General features: G+C 52.6%; 1 protein-coding gene across 1 annotated transcript; it reads right to left on the bottom strand.

The window, feature by feature from the left end:
* Positions 1-136: 136 nt before the first annotated feature.
* On the bottom strand, positions 137-18506 carry SPATC1 (spermatogenesis and centriole associated 1). Its single transcript, XM_055127920.1, has 5 exons — positions 18296-18506; positions 5999-6445; positions 5264-5746; positions 5053-5192; positions 137-2039 (listed from the first exon to the last, which is right to left on the bottom strand). Exons 1-5 carry the CDS (start codon positions 18504-18506, stop codon positions 1710-1712), a joined length of 1611 nt encoding a protein of 536 aa, XP_054983895.1. The 3' UTR covers positions 137-1709.
* Between the last annotated feature and the right edge of the window lie 1710 nt (positions 18507-20216).

Genomic DNA, 20216 nt, shown 5'->3' with positions numbered 1-20216 from the left:
TCTCTGTGCCTGCGGTGGCCGTAAAAATGTGAAGGGGAGGTGCTGAGCGGCACCTGTTTCGCCTCCTGGGGGGTGGGCTTCAGGTGGGGTTGTTGCTCTGCAGGCCAGCCAGCTGCCCCACCAGCCTTTGTGCCCTATGTCCCACTCCTGCACTTTGGGACCTGGGCGGCTGGGGGTGCCAGGGTATCCAGCGGGTAGCGCGCTGCTAGAAGGGGGAGCAGCAGGCCTGCAGCAATAGCCTTCAGGGCAGTCCCCAGCGCTTGGTGCAGGCAGCAGGCAGCTGCGGGCGCGTCCTGAGGACCAGTGGCAGTTGTCCCAGAGGCGGCTAAAGAGCGGGTGCTCCTGCTCCGTGCGCTCCGTGAGCCGCCGCTGCTCATCTGGGGAGCAGTTGTCCAAGTTCAGAACACGCTGAAGGTGCCCACCTCCTCGAACTGCTCGGCCCAGCAGCAAGCGCTAGCGTGGGGTGCCCTCCCCAACCTGGTCATCTGTCCGCAGGTGTCACCACTTGGTGTGTGCAGGTGCATGCCATGCAGTGTAGGAAACCCAAGATGCAGCACCCTCCCAGGAAGCCCAGCTGGGTGTGCAACCGCCAGGACGTCCCTGGCCACACCTGGGATACCTGTGCGGAGAGCAGGCCCTGGAGGCCAGCGCGTCCTGGCGCCGCACTCGAGCTCCACGTGTACACGGGACCCAGATTGGGCACGTGCTGGGCACAATCGGACACCTGCACTCCCAGTCCAGATCTGCCGCTTGAGGCTGCTGAGCAGCATGAAGCTGCGCTGGTTGTGCTGTTGGGCCTCGCGGGCTTTCCAGCAGGGCAGGGGAAGTGCCAGGCCTGCAGCAGCAGCAACCAGGGAAGCCTGGCACCCACGCACGGCCTCATCCAGTCAGGAGCAGCGCTTGCAGGGAGGGGTGTGAGAGGGGTGAGGGACGCAGGCATGGGGGTGGGGGGGAAGGCAGGTGGTGGCTGCATGAGCAGGGGCTAGACTCAGTGGCCACATTCTGCTGTTGGTCCACTCTTTGGTGCATGCACTTGAGCTACAGGGAGTCAGGGGTCAAGGCCACATGGTGCAGCTGTGTGTGGAGCTGGGGCCCCACGGCCGGAGGGCAGAAGGGAAAGGAAATGGCCCTGGGCTTTGCCGAGTGCCCTGCCTGATCACTGCTCTCATAATTTTCTGCAAGAACCATGCTTCACCATGCAACACCTTGAGGAGAGCAACCCCTTCTGCACGCCCCTGCCTCCTGTCTGGGCTGTGTGCTCACCCCTATACCCTGCCCCTCCTGTCCCTCCCCCAGACCTCCCGGTAAGACTGCTCATAATCTAGAATGTACTCACCTAGGGGCGGAGGCAGAAACTTGGGTCAGTACTCTCTAGCACTCCTTCCTGCAGGACTCAGTGCTCCCCACACCCCAGGCTGGCACCCGTGTGCTCCAGCTCTCCCATCCTCCCATGCTGGCACTCCTGTCCCCGTCTCCTCCAGGCACCTCCTGGTCCTGCCCTGCTCATCTGCCTCCACAGCCAGCATGAGCCCAGTCGGTTCCTCCCAGTGCTTGGACCCCATCTCCAGGCTCTCCGTCTCCTGATGTCCTGCCCTCAGTAGGGGTCCAGAGGACCCCTGCCTGCACTTGTGCCTTCCCTAGACACTGTGGGGCTTGTGCCAGACCTTGAGAGCGGGTCTGCTGCAGCTTTAATGGCCGGGGCTGACGTGTCACCAGATGAACATGGGTTTGCCGTCGTCATGGGCCAGCTGACTGAGGCAGGACAGCAGCAGCAGCGAGTCATTGAGCATGCTGGGGTGCACCGTCTCCACCAGCACCTGCTGCAGGAACTCCAGGGTGTATGAGCTGCCCTCTGACGCCGCCAGCTCCGGCCGCTCGCGCAGGATGCCGTAGGCGTTCACCAGCTGCTCAGTCAGCGCTGGGTGCACCCGCCCATTGTAGCCCAGGCTCTGCAGCCGGTTCATGATGCTCACGTAGCGCTGGGTGAGGGTCTGGCAAAGATCCTTGTCTAGCTTGTGGTTGTGGGGGTTCAGGGAAGCCTGAGGGAGAGATTCCCCAGGACTGTGTCAGGCAATGGCCCAAGGGGTACTGGAACCCACGGCCTGACCCCTTCCCTGGGAGATGCCTGCAGGGACTGCACAGGGCTCAGCTTGTGTCCCCAGGCACTGGAGTGTTTTGTGTTTGGGCCACACCTGGTGGTGCTCAGGGGGACCATTGGGAGTGCTGGGGATCAAACCCAGGTGGGCTGTGTTGCAAGGCCAGCCCCCTCCACGGCCTGTATATACTGTTTGGATACTGAGCCGAGAAACAAGCTAGGATGCAGCCTTGAGATGGGAGATGGACATTTGGAGGACAGGATGACCCCAGAGAGGGTGCCTGAGGGAAGTGCAGTCTTGCATGCATGGCCCTGGTTCCAGCTACCCCCACAGAACAAGGCCCTGGAGCCTGTACTAGGAGGGAGAGCGTGTGGGCTGTGGACTTGGACAGCAGAGAAAGGGCCCCTCCGTGCACAGCGACCCCAGATGACCACAGGCCCAGGGGCTGCTGCTGCCACCACTCCCAAGCTTAACTTTCCCTTCTGGGATGTACCATATGACAGGTAGTTTTGAAGTTTCAGGGACATGTTTCAAGGGAGGATAGGGGACACTGCCTAGGTGTTGGACAGTGAATAGAAAGTGATCTAAGTGCTCAAGGAAAAATAAAGTGATCCAAGAGAGGCAGAGGGAAATGAGAACAGAAACATGGAGACAGGACTTGAAGGTTAGATGGAGGTTCCACAAAAAATGGGCAAAGTGGAACTGCAGCAGCGGGTCAACCCCGGCCCAGACAGGCCTGGACAGAGTTCTGTCCCAGGAGCCGGCCCGCAGAAGCCAGCCAGATGACCCCGCTCCGACAGAGCCCTGCCCCAGCTTAGCTGGGGGGGAATTAAAAAATTAAAACACGGCATCTGAAGCAAGATGTTTGGCAAGTCTTTCTGTGTGTCTGCTGGCTTGGGTCACGCCACCCAATGTCTTCAGCCAGAGCGTGGCTCCAGCCCTTGAATCATCTTTCTGGCCTCATGTGATTTGATAATAAAACAGGTTTGTTTTGTTTTGTTTTGTTTGGGGGCCACACTCTGTAGTTCTCAAGATCATTCCTGGTCATGTTTGGGGGACCAAATATGGCTCCAGGAATTGAGTGGGGGTCAGTCACATGCAAGGCAAGTGCTTTGATCTCTGCACTGTCTCAGTGGCCTGGGATATGTTGAGAGGAGGAGTTGGGTACATATAATTCTCAGTGAAATAGAAAAAATGTTTAGAAAATTCAATATCGTTCATGATAAAAAAAATAATAATAATGGGCCAGAGAGATAGTAGAGTGGGTAGGGTACTTGCCTTGTGTAAATTGACCTAGGTTCAATTCTGGCAGCCAGTGATTCGTGAACTCAGAGCTTGGAATATGCCCTGAGAAATTAGCCAAGAGTGGTCAAGAACAGAAAAAAGTCAAATGAGGAGGGAAGAAAACTTAAGGTGATGGACAGATAGTGAAATTCCTCTGGCCTGTTCTGGATACTTCTAATGCCTTCCTGAACCCTCAGTCTGGAAGATGGGCACCACCTCTTCAGCCCACCCCCCCTGCACGGTTCTGGGGGCAGTGACGGGAGTGGTTCTGGGCAGTTGCAGAGCAAACTGGTCAATTGTGCGTCTTCCTAGAACCCCTAAACATTCATCCTAAATCCTGTTATGCTTCTGCCAGCTTGTGTAGAGGCTGTGTCTGCACCCGGGACCTGGTGTCCCTAAGGAAGGTGGCCCAGAAGACCATGGTCAAGCCTCCCAGGCAGTGTGAGAGCAGGGGACCATGCTGTGACCTTCTTTGTCTCACTAGGACCTTCCCCACTTAAGAAACATGTAGCAAGTCACAGCTGGTGTCAGGCTTGGGGCACTGCTCCACCTGCTTACTGCTCTCTGGTAGTCTCCATGTAGAGATACCTCAGGAGGCTGCTTGTCGCTGCCTACATCTGCACTAGCACAGGTGCTATGGCCCAGGTGTTATTTGGTTGGTCATTTGTTGTTTTTTGGGTCATACCTAGTGATTCTCAGTGGTCAGTACTGGCTTTGCACTTGGGAATCATTCCTGACGGGCTTGAGGGACCATATGGGATAACAGGGATCAAACCCATGTCGGCTGCATGCAAGGCAAGAGCCCTACCTGCTGAACCATCCCTCTGGCCCCCCAGAGTGTCATTTGGGACATGACATAGGAGCAGCCATGGTCTGGGATGCCCAGAGGCAAGTCGCAAGGTGCTACTGCCACCAGCTCAGGAGGGCTTGTGGGAGTGACAAATGAACTCTCCCCATTTAATCAAAAAATTGGTGCCAAGTCTGCAGTCCTGGGGCTGGGCCGGCCATGAGCTCTGTTCGTGGGTCTCAAGCAGGGTGTAGGAGACCACACAGGCGGCCAGGGCACTACACAGCACATATCACCCAGAGGGTAGTTTCCTTGGAACTGGGTAAAAGTGTTCTAAAGTCCATACTGAAAACCCAGGAGCCAGGAGCCAGATGCAGACAAGGCCTGGGGTGGAGCAGAGAGGGGCCCAGCCACATCCTTGGGAGCCCTCCAGGCTGAGTTGGGTGCAGCAGGGATGCTCTTTGCGGGCTCAGGAATGAAGGGGCCTCTGGCCTGGTGCCTCATGCCCCTCTTAGGAGCCTGGGCGCTGACTGTCCCTCCCCTCCCCCTATGGGAGTTGTTTCCACAGTAGTCATCATGGGGTGAAACCGTCGGCAGCAGCAGCAGAGGCCACACAGCAGGACAGATGGGGACTTGAGGGATTCAACGCAGGGGAGAAGCAGACTCCCACAGCAGTGCCTTATGCCTCTCACCCTGCACCCGATGGGTGGAGAACCCCTGGGGAGAGCCTGGCCCCCGAGAAGCAACTGTGAGGCTCACCCCTGAAACCCTTGGCAACTCAGCCCGCACTCTGCCCTGGGGGTGCCGGTGCCTGACAAGGCGGCCAGAGAAGGGGGCACTGAGCACCCAAGTTCCCCTCCTGCCACCTGCTACTTGCCACTGCACCTGGATGATCTTCTCGGGGATGTTGGCGACAGTGAAGCCATAGAGACGTGCACGCTCCGGGAAGATGCCAGACAGGATTCTGCGGTCCAGCTGGAAAGCGATTTCCCCCACCAGCCTCTCCCAGGCCAGCTGCTTCGGTTCTGTGGACATGGAGGGCTCAGCCCACAGGCCGGGGCACTGGAGCCCCGGGCCGCCCCTCCCCGTCACTGACCTTGGGTCTTGAGCTTCCTAGGGGACAGCTTCCGGTCCAGTTCCGGCATACTCTTCCGACCCGGCTCCGTGGCACGTGGGCCCCGGGAGTCTTGAACCGAAGCCGGGGAGGAGGAGGATTGAGGTGGGGAGTAGGGGGCCCGTGAAGGGGAGTGGACACTGGGCGAGAGGTGGGCCGGGGTGTGGGAAGCATTCTGGGTGGTGTTTGAGAGGCTATCCTGTGGGGCATAATGGGGGATGGGTGTCGGGGGTGGGGCGGGCAGGGTGACAGCTGGGGAGGTGGGGACTGAAGCAGGAGCCACTGGCCCTTGATGGGTACTAGATTGCGTCCGGGCATCTGAGGTGCTGTAGAAAGCTGGCATGGGGCCAGGCATGCCTCCCTGGTGCAGAGGGCTGGAAGTCCTGACGGGTGCACCTACAAATGTCACGCTGAAGTTCTCCGTTTCTTGGTTCTGTTGGGGATGCTCGGTGGAGTGTGGTGGGGCTGAAATGTGGGAAGGAACTGGAGGAGAGGAAAGGGTTAAAGCCTGCAGGACCCTGGGGGGGGTAGCAAGGCTGGCAGGACTCTGGGGAGATGTTAAAAGGGCAGGACAGGTGGGGGTGGTTAGAGCCGTAGGAGGGAGTGGGGGGTTGTTAGAAGGACAGGGCTTTAGAGCTTGCCAGGCCCTGAGGGATTAGAAGGGCAGGACCCTCCCTGCAGGGGTAGAATCCCTCCCACTGCCAGATCCTCAATTACCTTTGGGGGTGAGAGGAGGCACTGCAGGAGCTGAGGTATTGGGTGCCTGGGGGGTCTCTTCCACTCTTAGCCTTGGCACCTCCGGCAACACTAGGTTGCCCATGGCCAGGAGGCTTGGAGTGACACCAATGGGGGCCACTGTGGCACTGAGCAGGGGACTGTTCATAGAGAGGGGGCCTGCCAGGGAGCTGGGCAGAGTGCCCCCAGGGGGCGTCATCATGTGGCCGGCCAAGGGACTGCTGGAGGTTAGGGTGCCAGATGAGGGCAGGCCCAGGGAGGTGTCCAGGGGCCTGGTGAGCGGCAGTGAGGCTGGGCCAGACAGCAACACGTTGAGTGCATCGGGCTGTGAGTTGCTGAGCATTTCGCTGAGGGGCGCCAGAGTCATGAACCCTATGTCCTCCAGGATAACATCGCTGGGTGCTGCCGGGGATGGGGGCAGGTAGACACCTGGGGACCAGAGACATCACTGAGAAGTGGCTGGCGGCCTGAGACACTCACCCCTCAGACTCCCCTCGGGGCTCAGGCCAAACCCCAGCCTAGAGGGGGCTGGGGGCCCCACACAGCTCTGGACCCTATGGGTCCTCCAGGAGAGGGCTACCTGGGGGGAGACAACCCACTAGAGCAGAAGGGGGTGCAGGGGCGGGTGTTTGGGGGATGCAGATCTTGGTAGTACGTTTGCTGACAAAGGTGGGCCATGCTACCTCAGGGCATAGTGGAAGCAGGAAAATCAGAGGAAACGCATTGGTCACTGCCAGCCCCAGTCACAAGCATGCTGCAAGTTCTTTGCATTGTTAGATTGGGGGCACATCCAGAAGTGCTCAGGGCTTACTCCTGGCTCTGAGCTCAGAGATCACTCCTGGAAGTCTCAGGGGGCCATATGGGGTGCCAGGGATGGAATCCGGGTCAGCGCATGCAAGGCAAGCGCCCTTCCTGCTGTACTGTCTCTCCTGCCCCCAATGTGAGGAAATGTTCTGCGGGGCACCCCAATGTCATTCTCAGTGGGGCTCTGCTGGGGCACTCATTGAGGGTTGGAACTGGCACGCAGAAGTGGCTGAGCACGGCCTCCGGCTGTCTGTCCCTGTCTTTCCCATATTCAACACTGCTCAGTTCATTTGCTTCCAACCATGACAGTGTACAATCCAGGACCAGAGCACACCAGTGTGGGAAGTGCTCATCTTGCAGGAGGCTGGCCCAGGTTCCATCCCTGGCACTGCATATGGTCCCTTGAGTACCGCCAGGAATGATCCCTGAGCATCATCAGGTATGCACGCCCCCACACCCAAAAAATAAATAAAAATAAAAACTGGACAGGGAAAGGATTAAGGGCTATTTGACTAAAGTTTGTACTTCTAAGTGCCAAGGACTTAACCTGATGACAGAAGAAATGTCCATAAAATCACTCCATAGACTGTGACTGTGGAGAGGCATGAGACCCAACTGGCAGTGTTGGGTATGTGTGGACCTCAGAAAACATACTGCAGGATGCATCAGGGCTATCTGTATGCCATCAACGTATAATACAAAAGTAGAGAAAATAGCATGAAATAAAATATTTAGGACTAAACAAGAGAAATGAAAAATGTATGTTCCACACACATTGCTGAAATTTTTTTTTTGTTTTTGGGTCACAGGGGTTACTCCTGGCTCTTAACTCAGGAATTACCCCTGGCAGTGCTCAGGGGACCATATGGGATGCTGGGATTAGAACCCGGGTCGGCCGCGTGCAAGGCAAACGCCCTACCCGCTGTGCTATCGCTCCAGCCCCCCATTGCTGAAATTTTTTTTTTTTTGCTTTATGGGTCACACTGGATGATGCTCAGGGGTTACTCCTGGCTCTGCACTCAGGAATTACTCCCGGCAGTGCTCGGGGGACCATATGGAATGCTGGGAATCGAACCCGGGTCGGCCGCGTGCAAGGCAAATGCCCTACCTGCTATGCTATCACTCCAGCCTCTGCTGAAAGAAATTTTTAAAAATCTAAGTACATGGAAAAATGTCCCTGTACAGAGATTGGAAACTTCATCTCATTATGATGGCAATGCTCCCTGAGCTGTTGTACAGATGCATGGCAATTCCTATCAGAATTTAAGATAATTTCTTTATGGAGCTTATTCTAAGATTCATATGGAATTGCAAGGGACCCAGCAAAACCTGAGCAATATTGAAAAGAAAAAAAAATCAGGGCTGGAGTACAATGGGGAGGGCATTTGCCTTGTATGCAGCCAACCCAGTTTCTATCTGTGGCACCCCATGTGGTCCCCTGAGCCCTGCCGGGAATGACCCCCTAACGTCAGAGCCAGGAGTTAGCTCTGAACACCACTGATTATGGCCCAATAAACAAAAAAGGAAATGAAAATGTAAAACGGGCAATGGGGTCTGAAAGATAATACAGGGGTTAAGGCACTTGTCTTGCATGCAGGATTGACCCCCATTTAATCCCCAGCACTGTGTATGTATGTATGTATTATAACCCCAAAGCACTGCCAAGTAATGGTCCAAATCAAAATACAGAGGGGAAAGTATCTGAACAGACATTTTTCAGAGATGATATACAATTGTCATGAACATGTGAAAAAATGCTGATCATTAGGGAAATACAAATCAAGGCCATAATGAACTACCTCTTCTCACCCACTAAGATGACTCTGATAAAAAGTCAGATGTGTACTGGCAAAGATGTGGGAAAATGGGGTTTCTCCTACAAGATTGGTGGGGAGGTGATGGAGTGCAGTTCCTTTGGAGAACAATCTGGGAGTTCTTTAAGTAGAGTGTGGGTTTCATAATAGTTACCAATGATCCAGGAATTCCACTTCTGGGTACAGATCTCAGAGATGAAAGAACATTTGTACAGAAATTAAACAAAATTCGGGGCTGGAGCGATAGCATAGCGGGTAGGGCGTTTGCCTTGCACTCGGCAGACCTGGGTTCGATTCCCAGCATCCCATATGGTCCCCCGAGCACTGCCAGAAGTAATTCCTGAGTGCAGAGTCAGGAGTAACCCCTAAGCATCACCAGGTATGACCCAAAAATAAAAAAAAGAAATGAAACAAAATTCATACACAACAGACAGAAGGAAGAAACAAAAGTATTGGCTGATAAACTAAGAAACAAAATGTAATTCATCCACGCAGTGTGATAGTTCTCATGCTCAGAGACCAACAAAGCCCTGGCCTACACATTAGCACTCATTCATGCCACAATATCAATACACCTTAAAAACATTCTAGGCAGCAGGTGGGGCATTTGCCTTGCACGCGGCCAAACCAGGTTCAATTCCCAGCATCATATATGGTCCTCCAAGCACTGCCAGGAATAATTCCTGAGTGCAGAGCCAGGAGTAACCCCTGTGCAATGCCGGGTGTGATCCAAAAAGAAAAAAAAACAACCCACATTCTAAGGATGGGAGAACCCGGTCATGAGTCTACTTCCATATATAATGTCTATAACAGGCAAATCCAGGGGCAGCAAATATGACTCAGAGAGGGAGCACAAGCCTGGCAAGTATGAGGCCCCAGGTCCCATCATGGGTACCATGTCCCTGCTCCCAACAATGATAACAAAAATCAGAATAGGCAGATCAGTAGATAGAAAATCTAGTTAGCTATTGCTTACAGCTAAGGATAGAAGCAGAGTTCAATGCCAAAGGGGGTATTTTTTGGGCTGAAGAAAGTGCTCTAGGGTTGGAGCAATAGTACAGCAGGAAGGGCGCTTGCCATGCATGCGGCTGACTTGGGCTTGATCCCTGGCATCCTATATGGTCCCCTGAAACCACCAGGACTGATCCCTGAGTAGAGAATCAGTAGTAAGCCCTGAGCCCCACCGGGGTGTGGCCTCCAAAACAAATACAAAAAGGTGGCCTAAAATTGACAGTGATGATGTTTGTACAATCTATGAATATATGAAAAACCATTGCAGGGACCAGGATCCTTGAACCATCTCTTATATATGGCTGATCCCACTTTGATCCTGGACACCGCATATGGTCCCCTGAAACACCAATAGGAGTGACCCCTAAGCACAGAGATGGAAGCCCTCAACATGGCCAAGTATGGTCCAAGCTCCCGTCACACTTCTCCAAAAAACCAAATCCACACAAAATCACTGTACACTTTAAGTGGAGGAATCATATGGTGTATGAATAGTATTTCAGTAAACTTGCAGTTTAAAAAAAGTTCACTGGAGTCATGGCAAGGTCACGAATGAGAAGCACAGAAGTAAGCTAGTGAACATCTCTAGTTGGGAGACAGGCACACTGAAATTTTGGGGACTAGTTATGCAGGGCTAATAATAGGTGTGTTCTGCCTGAACCCAGGACCAGTCTGTTGAAGAGATTTCTGTTATTTATTTTTCTTTTTGGGTCACACCCGCTGATGCTCAGGGGTTACTCCTGGCTCTGCACTCAGGAATTACTCCTGGCAGTGCTCGGGGGACCATATGGGATGCTGGGAATCGAACCCGGTTTGGCTGCGTGCAAGGCAAACGCCCTACCCTCTGTGCTATCGCTCCAGCCCCTGTTAAAGAGATTTCAGTCCAAAGCTTTTACCCTGATGCAAATACAGTGACGAATTATTTCCACCTTTCTCTTTTCATTTTTCTGCAGTGCCAGGGATGGAACCTAGGTCTCAGGCGTGCAAGGCATGCACTTTGCCAACTAGCCACAACCCTGGATCCTAAAACTTTAATTTAGATCTGTGAATCAAGCTCTTCTTGGTCTCAAGCAGTGCATCAGAGCTGAGAAGCAGCGGTGTTCACTGAGCAGGCTCAGAGGGAGCTGTCCAGCACACTCTCCCCTCAGTCCTAGGACCCCACTGGGAGACTCCCCCACCACAGAACCTGAGACCCCTGCCCTCCTCTTCCTGTGTAGTGCCAACATGAGACCTTGACTATCTCTTGCAATTCCTCTGCTGCTCCCTAAGAAGCCCGAGACTAGCAATAATTGGCTATTTCCTAGTCTGCAGAGCTTCAGAACTCACTGTATTTATATGTCTGTTCTGGAGATGAGGCTTATTGTGGTTCAACGCCTGAGTACCTGGAGTGGCCCTAGTGGAACCAGCTCCATCCCACCTCTTGCCTAGATGGAACCACCAGCCCAACTAGCTGAGAATCCCTGAGTGGCCTGGGAGCCTGCTGAGCACCACGTGGGAATAAAATAAAAAGAGAAAAAAGAGAATTTCTTCAACCCCAGTTTTGTTCTGCTGGACTGAAAAAGAAAAGCTTGGGGGCTGGAGCAGTAGCACAGTGGGGAGGGCGTTTGCCTTGCACGTGGCCGACCTGGGTTCGATTCCCAGCATCCCATATGGTCCTCCGAGCACTGCCAGGAGTAATTTCTGAGATGCAGAGCCAGGAGTAACCCCTGAGCATCGCCAGGTGTGATGCAAAAAGCAAAACAAAACAAAACCAGAAAAGCTTGTGTATTCTATTTGCAAATGCAAAAGATATGATAAAGTGTATATTGAATAGTTTATTCAGACTTCTGAGAACTCCCCAAATTGCTGTTCACATTTATCCTGGCTGGAATGGGCACCCTCCCCTCTGCCCCCTGAGGTCCCTTACAGCTCCCTCCCTCCCACTTACCCAGGCAGAACAGAATGGCACCTTCACTTCCCTGAGGAGGCTCTCCCCACTTGCTAGCCCCCAGGTACAGCCTCATGTTTTGGGGAGAAGCAGTAGGGGATGCCTGGTAGCCCACACCTCATTTCTGCAAGCAGATAGAAAGGGTGGAGCTGAAGTAGAGTTCTGGGGAGGGAGTAGAGTCTGAGGTAGAATGGTGAGTGGAGCTGGAGTCTGGAGGCCGGCTAGAGTCTGAGGGAGAGTCATGGGTGGAGCTAGTGTCTGGGGGTGGGGCTAGAGTCTGAGGTAGACTCGTGGGTGGAGCTAGAGTCTGGAGGTGGGGCTTGAGTCTGAGGGAGAGCATCATGGGGTGGAGCTAGTGTGGGTGGAGCTAGAGGAGTGGGTGGAGCAAAAGTCCCAAGGGCTAGATTGGATTTTGGAGGATGTGGGCCTCAGAGTCACCTCAGAGACTGGAATTCAGCAGAAAAATGACTAGTGGGAGATGGTATGTGAGTTCAGTGGGGAGAAGAAAGGGGTCCTGAAGGGACAGGGGTCCTGAGGGGAGGAGGATAAAAGGGAAAGGGATACTGTGGGAGAGTGGTCCTATGGGATAAGGCTCCTGATAGGAGAGATTTTTTCAGGGGGAAGGATTATGAGGGTAGAGGGGGTCCTATGGGGAGAGGGATCCTGTGTAGAGAAGGGTCCTGAGATGAAGTTTCCTGACAGGAGAGGTGTCCTGAGGAGAGAGGAATAAAAGGTAGAGGGGTTCTGTGGGAAAGGGGTCCAGAGGGTGAGGGCATAAGGGAAAAGGCATTCTTATGAAAGAGGGTTCTAGGGAAGAGGGATAGGAAGGAGTGGAGTCTTGTGCTTGAGTGAAAATACAGCAGGTGGGGCACTTGCCTTCTAAGCGGTTGACCCAGATTTGATTTCCTGAGCCCAACCAGGAGTATTTGCTGAGTATAGAACCAGGAATAAGCAGTGTTTTTTTTAAATTTTATTTTGCTTTTTGGGTCACACCTGGCGATGCACAGGGGTTACTCCTGGCTCTTGCACTCAGGAATTACTCCTGGTGGTGCTCAGGAGACCATATGGGATGCTGGGAATCGAACCCGGGTCGGCTGCATGCAAAGCAAATGCCCTACATGCTGTGTTATCGCTCCAGCCCCTACCAGGAGTAAGCTGTGAACATCACAGAGAGAAAGAAAGAAAGAAAGAAAGAAAGAAAGAAAGAAAGAAAGAAAGAAAGAAAGAAAGAAAGAAAGAAAGAAAGAAAGAAAGAAAGAAAGAAAGAGAGAAAGAAAGAGAGAAAGAGAAGAGAGGGGAGTCCTGAAGAAAGAGGGGACCAGAAGGAAGAGGGGTCTAGAGGGGAGAGAGTCCTAGGAGCAGGTGAATCCTGAGGATGAGGAGTCCTGACAGAAAAAGGTCCTGATCCTTAGACAGGTGGATTGCTCAGGGGACAGAGTTCTTGAGGGGTCAGTATTGAGGTGATGGCTCCTGAGGGTTGGGTTGGGGTTGGAACCATAGGGTATTGAATGTCTGAAGGGACAGGCCCTGAGAGGATGTATTCTGAGAGCTGGGTCCTGCAGGACTGTATTCTGTTGGGAGGGGTCCTGGGGGGGTGGGTAATGGGATAAGAGCAGTTCTGGGTGATGTTGAGAACTGTCCTGAGGAGTTTAGTTGGGTATGAATGGAAGGGGCCGACTGAACTTGAACATTGATAGAAGGGCAGGCCCTGGAATGTGGGCTGTGAGGCCCCGAGGACATGGTGGGGACCAGAGTAAAGTGCGCTATGAAGAAAAGAAGAAAAGGTGGAAACCAATCTGTAACACCATTAGAAGGTTTTGAGTGCTTCCAGGTATTGGGGAGGAGGGGGTGAGGAAAGAGCAGTGGGGGAAGTCCAGACAGCAAGATTTGCCTGATAATCTGCGCTCTTCTGTCAGCCAGGCCCTGTCTTGATTGTTTTCCATTCTGACCACTTTTGTGTGGGATTAGGCATACTCCATCTTACAATCTTTGTGACTTGAACACTGTTTTCTCTCATTTCTCCTCTACTCCAGCAGCTCTTTCTGCCCAGCCATTTTCCATGTCCTGTGTAGAACCCCAGTGAATATCATGCATTTGGAGCAGGAGGCCTTGCTGTCCTAAATCTGTCCTGACTGCATCTACCCCCTGCCACATTCACAGGACCACAACCAGAATGTCTTGGCACCTGTTGCACCTTGGCAACCAACACCCAGTGCTTACAGATGTTTTGCTACACAGATGGCCACTCTGAACACACAGTTTACCTTCTGCTTTGCTTGGAAGAACATTTTTGGCTACCATCTCACTAGACTGAACTAAGCTATATCCCCACGCCGGCTGAGAAGAAATTTTCTTCTTTCTTGGGAAGAAACGCGGTGTGTCATCAACTACAGTGTGATGTCCATTAAGCAAACAGACCTGGTGGCGTGGGAATGGGATATAAGGGGAAAAATTATGTACAAGGAACAGCGGGACGCTGGTGGAATCTCGAGCCGGAGCCGATACCAGCGCAAGACCTTCGGTTCCAGAGACTGCTTGCAGACACTCTACTAGTCTATCAACTAAGCCAGAGCCCCACGCCTGCTGATGACGGGAAATAACCATCCTTTTCGGGTTTTTTTCCCTTGTCAGGCAGCGTGGCGATTACTAAAACAGGCGTGAACTCGGTGGCGCGGGGCAAGGGGGAAAAAGAAAAACTATGTAACAAACAGCGAGACTTAATATCTCTATATTCTTAGCAATGGAGAACTATCAAATGCCTCCTTGGCAATAGGACTGCTTTTCTTTTTGGGGGGAAACCCCAACAACGGTAGTGAGTTGTGTGTTGAAACATGGAATGTAATCGAAATAAGGCGTAAACGAAGTGAAACATATCATGTGCAAGGGTTGGGACTGGGGAGGTGGGAGGGGGCGGCAGGTATACTGGGGGGGTTGGTGATGGAAGATGGGCACTGGTGAAGTGAAGGGTGTTTGAGAATTGTATAACCGACATAATCCTGAGAACTATGTAACCCTCCACATGGTGATTCAATAAAATTAATTAAAAAAAAAAACCAAAGAGAACAAAAAAAAAAAAAAAAAGAACATTTTTGGCTACCTGGTCTTTGAGCCTCTACTGATCTCTACCATACCAGCCTCTTTATTTTCCGTTCTCACAACAGGCCCAGCAGTCTCTACTTCCTCTGTAATGTGCCCAAACTCTTGCTGAGTTGTCTGCCTTCTCTTCGCTTGCCTCTCTGCCACCAAATATTGCTGGAGAAGATTGGTGGTTGTGGCCCTTACAATCTACAGGTGCTGTACATTACAAAGTCTGAGAGGCTCCTGTGTTTCAGTCTTTCCTATCTTCCCAGTTCCATCATTCAGAAAATGAAAATTTTACAGGGGAAATGAAAGGAATGGCTCTGGAATTCCCTGTTTCCCACCTGGCCTTCACAGTCACTCTTCCTTCCTTCTTTCCGCTAACACTGAAACATGCTCTTTTTTTCAGACACCCTTTCCTCATTCTGAAATGTCCCTTTCTCTGTTGTTTATCTTCCAATAGCCACTCCTGGTTCTCTGACATCATTGTGTGTGTGTGTGAGTGTGAGTGTGTGTGTGTGTGTGTGTGTGTGTGTGTGTGTGTGTGTGTGTGTAGGCTACATCCAGTGGTACTCAGGGATTATTTCTGGCTCGGTGCTCCGGGATTATTCCTGGTGGGCTTGGGGGACCATATAGAATGCCCAAGATAGAACCTGGGTCACCCTACCCATTGTACTATTCTCCAGCACCTGAAAGGACCTATTTTTTTTCCTTTTGGTTTTTGGGCCATACCCAATAGTGCTCAGGTGGTACTCCTGGCTCTGAACTCAGAGATTACTCCTAGTGGTGCCTGGGAGACCATAGAGAGTGCAGGAGATCAAATTTGAATCAGCCATGTGAAAGGCAAGCACCCTACCCTCTATAGTATCTCTCTGGCTCCTCTCTCTGTTGTGAAAGGAAGATCTAGACTTCTAAAGAATCAGGGACGAGGAGAGTGGGCCCAGAAAGAGAAATTGAAGTTGAGTTCAAAAGGGTCGATTGAAAATAATCAATACTAAAAGGAAGGCCAGTCACAAGGACAGGGAGAAGAGGAAGTGGCAAGAGGAAGATCCTCTGAGGCAACTTTCAGGGACCTACAGGATCCACTTTGATTAGGCCTGACCAGAGTACTCTGCATTATCAGGAAGTAACACCGAGGTCTCTGTGTGGGGGAACAGACAGCCTCTGGGTTCTCTTTTCCACACCCATATCCAAGCAGTTAGTTTTCCTACAAAGGAATTTGAATTGACTTCTCTGCTAGTTCACTCCACCCTCTCTTACCAGATGATGCAAGAGCCCATTGACCCAGTACCCTGCCTTTCATCAACATTGAATATTTTTTCCCACAGTAGTTGGAAGATCTTTCTCAAGCACAAACTTGATTCTCTATTATAAACCACCAATGTCTTCTTGCCTAGGACCAAATTTAAGGTCCTTAACCTGCCACTCACAGCCCTAGGTGATCCGTGATCCGACCCAATAGCTACACTATTCACTGCTCACTGACCTCAATACTTATATACTCACAAACACTAGTGCATACATAACAGTCGCCCAAACACCAACATGCTATGTATACATTCACACATAGCAACCCATAAAAGAGCATACATACTGCATTCACATACATCCATACAACATGTTCTCAAAGCACACATATCACACTCGTTATCACTCACCACATAGAGAAACTGGGCTCTAACTGTACTGGCCTGTTTCTTACTCTTCTAACCCCCCAGAAACAGGCGTTTGCCCAAGAGCTCCTCCTCCTAGATATTCTCTTTCCCCTTCACTCCCAGTTGTCTGAACTCCCCTCCTCCTGAAAGCTCCTCCTAATGCCAGAAGCTGGATCCATCAGGAGTTGCAAGACCTGAAGTGGTTCTAGAACTCTCTTATGAATCCAGCAGAGGAGAAATCTTGCTTCGTTAGATCGGGAGTAGGATGTCAGTCTAGTTTCTTGAATAGTGAGATTTCTTAAGCCTTTTACCTCCCTAGTGTATTTTTTTAAAAAAATCTCTGTTGTCTGTATTATTAGTGGAAGAACCTTCCAGAGGAGAGGGGCCTATTGGCTTGTGATCGTTGTAATTAGTGAGGGGGACAGTAAGGAGCAGAGCTAGGCTTTGGCCAAGGTGGGTGGTTTGGAAGCCTGTGGGAATGGAGCCAAAGGAGGCAACTTACAGGAGTGACAGGATGTGGTTCCAGGAGATGTAAGATAGAGCAGAGACACAGACAGAGGACCTTAGCAACCTGGTGGACAAATTCCTAGTTAGAAACAGGCTAGAGCAGAGTTAACTAGGTTCCAGGGACACATGGGCTTGCAGGCACCTCCAAGGGGATTTCTACTTCCTGTGGAGGACTGAGGGCATACAATGGGTGGAGGGGGAAGCAGGTTGAAGGGGAAGGCAGGCTCAGAACCCAGTCTGGAAGTAGTCAGTTGCACAGCTGAGATAGGTTAAGCCTGAGAGGCTGAGCATGTAAGCCACTTTCCTTGTGCAAAGCTGACACAAATTTGGGCCCATGTGGTCTTTCGAACCTGCCAGTAATGGTCCTGAGCACAAAGTCAGGAGTATGTCCTGAGCTACTGCCAGCTGTGGCCTCAAACCCGATAAACAAGTAGTAGGTTGATGTGTGGGTAGAGGGCTCCCTCAGAACCCTGGAAGAGGAGGAGTCCCAGTCTCACAGAGTTGGAAAAGACGTGGCACCTCGAAAGCTGCTGTGGCCCTCTAGAGAGCAGAGGGTCTAAGCTGCAGAGGGAGGTACAGGTGAGCAGTGACCTGTGGCAGGTCCTATAGGTGGGTGGGCAGCTACCTAGGAAGGACCCAGCCCTTCCCTTCTCTAGCAACAGGGAGGGCAGCGTCTGGGGGAGGGAAGTGTGTGGCTGCAATGAACAGGAGGGCATTTCATCACTGACTCGCCTGCAACTGCCTCTCATTGCCACATCCTGAGAATATGCCACCCCCAGGGGACTCTCTCTCCTCAGTGCTCACAGCTGACTGTTCTCTGGCACCTACACTCAGTCTTGTGGCCTTTTGGTGCCTTTCTGCTTTTGGCCAGCTCCTGCCCTCTGGGCTCACGGGACATCTAGACACTTTTTTTTTTTTTTTTGCTTTTTGGGTCACACCTGGCAATGCACAGGAGTCACTCATGGCTCTGAACTCAGGAATTACCCCTGGCAGTGCTCAGGGGACCATATGGGATGCTGGGAATCGAACCCGGATGGGCCGCATGCAAGGCAAACGCCCTCCCTGCTGTGCTATTGCTCCAGCCCTGACATCTAGACACTTTACTATGTTTCTGAAAAATCCCTGTAACTTCTTTGCCCAGTCTCTGGCTCTCACTCTCTGCATAATCTCCACACACACCTGGTTTCCAAAGCCTGGGCTGTGACACTTGCGGGATGCTCGTTTCAGTAGTCAACTGCCTCCCCTGTTTGAGTGGAGAGTGATGGCGGAGGTAGGGAGTGACGGGTGCACATGGAATTCCAGAGCCTGGAGACTCAATCTGTGGCCCTGTGGAGCCTTCTGCCCTCAGGGAAGATGGTGAATGGATGAGCCAGGCATGGTCCTCTCACCCCAGGGGCTGTGTTCTCTCACTTTGCTACTGTCCCTCAGCACCTGCTGTGGCATCACCCAGCCCTCCCATTCTCCTTGAACCCAGGACTTGTGCCCTTACCCTGGTGTGGAGGAGAGCTGGCCACTGTCTCGCCAAGCACACTGGAGAACCCGCTGATGCCCAGGGCCCCTGCCTGCGTCTTGATTGCCGTCTTGAGCTGGTGATTCTCCCGAATAAGCCTCACCAGCTTCTTCAGTTCCTCATTTTCCCGAACCAGCCTCTCTATCTGCTGCCTTAGCCCCTCATAATTGGTGAGTAGAGACATGCCCCAGGGCCACGGAAGGGGGTGCCCTTGTGAGGGCACCACACCTGGAGGCTGCCCAGGGCCCCGGGCCTTGCCCGGGCTGGGAAGGACGCCAGAGTTTGCAAGGTCAGCTCAGCCAGTCTTGGGTATTGTGAGGTCAGAGGTTGTATCTCCTCCGTGGCCTCCTGCTGGAACGGGCTCAGCTCTCCGGCAGCTCTCCAGGCCTGGCTCAGGGCCCAATAGCACAGACCCCTCTGTTGGGGCAATCTCACTCTTGAGGGAAGCTTTCCTTCCCGCAGGACCACAGTGCCAAGTCTGCTCTTGAAGGGGCAGCTCCTTCATGCTCACCTCACCGCCAGCGAAGGGTCTGCTGGTGTGGGGGGTGCAGCCTGTCACCTGCCTTCCGGGCCAAGCTGTTCTTCTCTGTCAGCTTATCCTGGGGACATTCTATGCTGGACTCCTGGATGTCAGGCCATGCTTCCCTCTGACCCCATGCACCCACAGCTTTTCTCTGACTACCAGCCTTGGTGTCCCTTGGAGTGTGAACTTCCCTGCTGTGGTGGCTCACATTTCCCTCTTCTGAATCCCTCAGCACAGCGCCTTCTTTTGTCTGTGTTCTCTGGCCCCTTGAAGTTTCCTAACAGTCCTTCAAGAGCCCATGACCGTGTTCCTCATCAGGCTCCAAGAGCTGGGTAATGTCTTCATTGCTGGCTGCGCAGAGGGCTTGGCAGTGGCAGCTGAGGAGGCTGCTCCCCAGGGTGTCCACTGGCTCTAAGGCAGCCCCTCTCCACCACACCCCTGCTAGGAGGGTGGGGTGAGGATGGGCTGGAGACCAGCCAGGGCTGAGTATTCTATGTGCATCTCACAATGGGGAGTCTGCCCCCTCCCCCGCCTCAGCTGCAGGCCTAGGTCTGTGCTATGTGTGCTCTGCTCTCTCTGAATCTGGCCCAGGGCCTGCCTGCAGCAGATGAAAATGCACTCTTCCCCAAATGTCTTCCGCCATTTAGTCTTGCCTGACTGTTGGTCTTTCCTTAGTTGATGCTGTCTTTGCTCTCTGTGATGCTTAGATTTGTGTGTTAGCTTGGTTAGATGATGGGGTACAGGCCTGTGGTCCAACCCTAGAAACTGCAGTGAAACTATTCTGTAGGAGTGATTGAGAGTCAGGGTCAGTTGGCTCTGAGTAAAGGAGAGTAATCCTGGGGACTGACAGATAGCAGACCTCATCTGGTGCAGACACGTGGACAGGGACAAATAAAGTGAATAAATAGGGAAAGTTTATGGGGGTGCGCTCCCTACGAATGTCTGGAGAGACTGGAGTCAAGCTGCGGTCTAGGAGAGACTAAGCAGGATTTTAAGCTGTCTGGGGTGGGAAAAGTGAACAGAGACCAACGGGACCTGTGCGCTTGGTTTGGCTTCCTGTTACCTGTGGGGGGTGATGTGAGAAAGTATGGAATGTATCCTGATAGCTTCCTGGCACCAAATAAGCGCTGTCTTCCACAAGAGGGCACTGTGATCTCTGGTTCTAGGAATGTCACTATCTCATGAGCTGGTCGCCAAATATTTAGTCCCGAGGAAACCTTACAGGGGTGAGAGAGAGTATAGAGGGTAAGGCACTTGCCATGTACTCCTCCAACCCAGAGAGGATAGAGACAAGGACAGTGTCATGACTCTAACTACAGGGGAAGGGCTTGGGGCGTGTTAACGCTGCTGGGGAGGTGAGAGGAGATGATG

The sequence above is a fragment of the Sorex araneus genome, chromosome 2 (genome assembly GCF_027595985.1).
Source record: "Sorex araneus isolate mSorAra2 chromosome 2, mSorAra2.pri, whole genome shotgun sequence".
NCBI classification, from domain to species: Eukaryota; Metazoa; Chordata; class Mammalia; order Eulipotyphla; family Soricidae; genus Sorex; species Sorex araneus.
Note: the sequence above shows the minus strand (reverse complement) of the source record. Positions and strands in the feature narration are given on the sequence as shown.

Excerpts from the sequence above, each read along its gene's own strand:
- SPATC1 (XM_055127920.1), bottom strand. The coding sequence starts at position 18,506 with ATGTCTCTACTCACCAATTATGAGGGGCTAAGGCAGCAGATAGAGAGG. Across the intron at positions 6,446-18,295 it reads TCCTCCACACCAGGGTAAGG|GTGTCTACCTGCCCCCATCC; the intron begins GCACAAGTCCTG and ends TCTGGTCCCCAG. Across the intron at positions 5,747-5,998 it reads GCCTCCTCTCACCCCCAAAG|CCCCACCACACTCCACCGAG; the intron begins GTAATTGAGGAT and ends CCCACATTTCAG.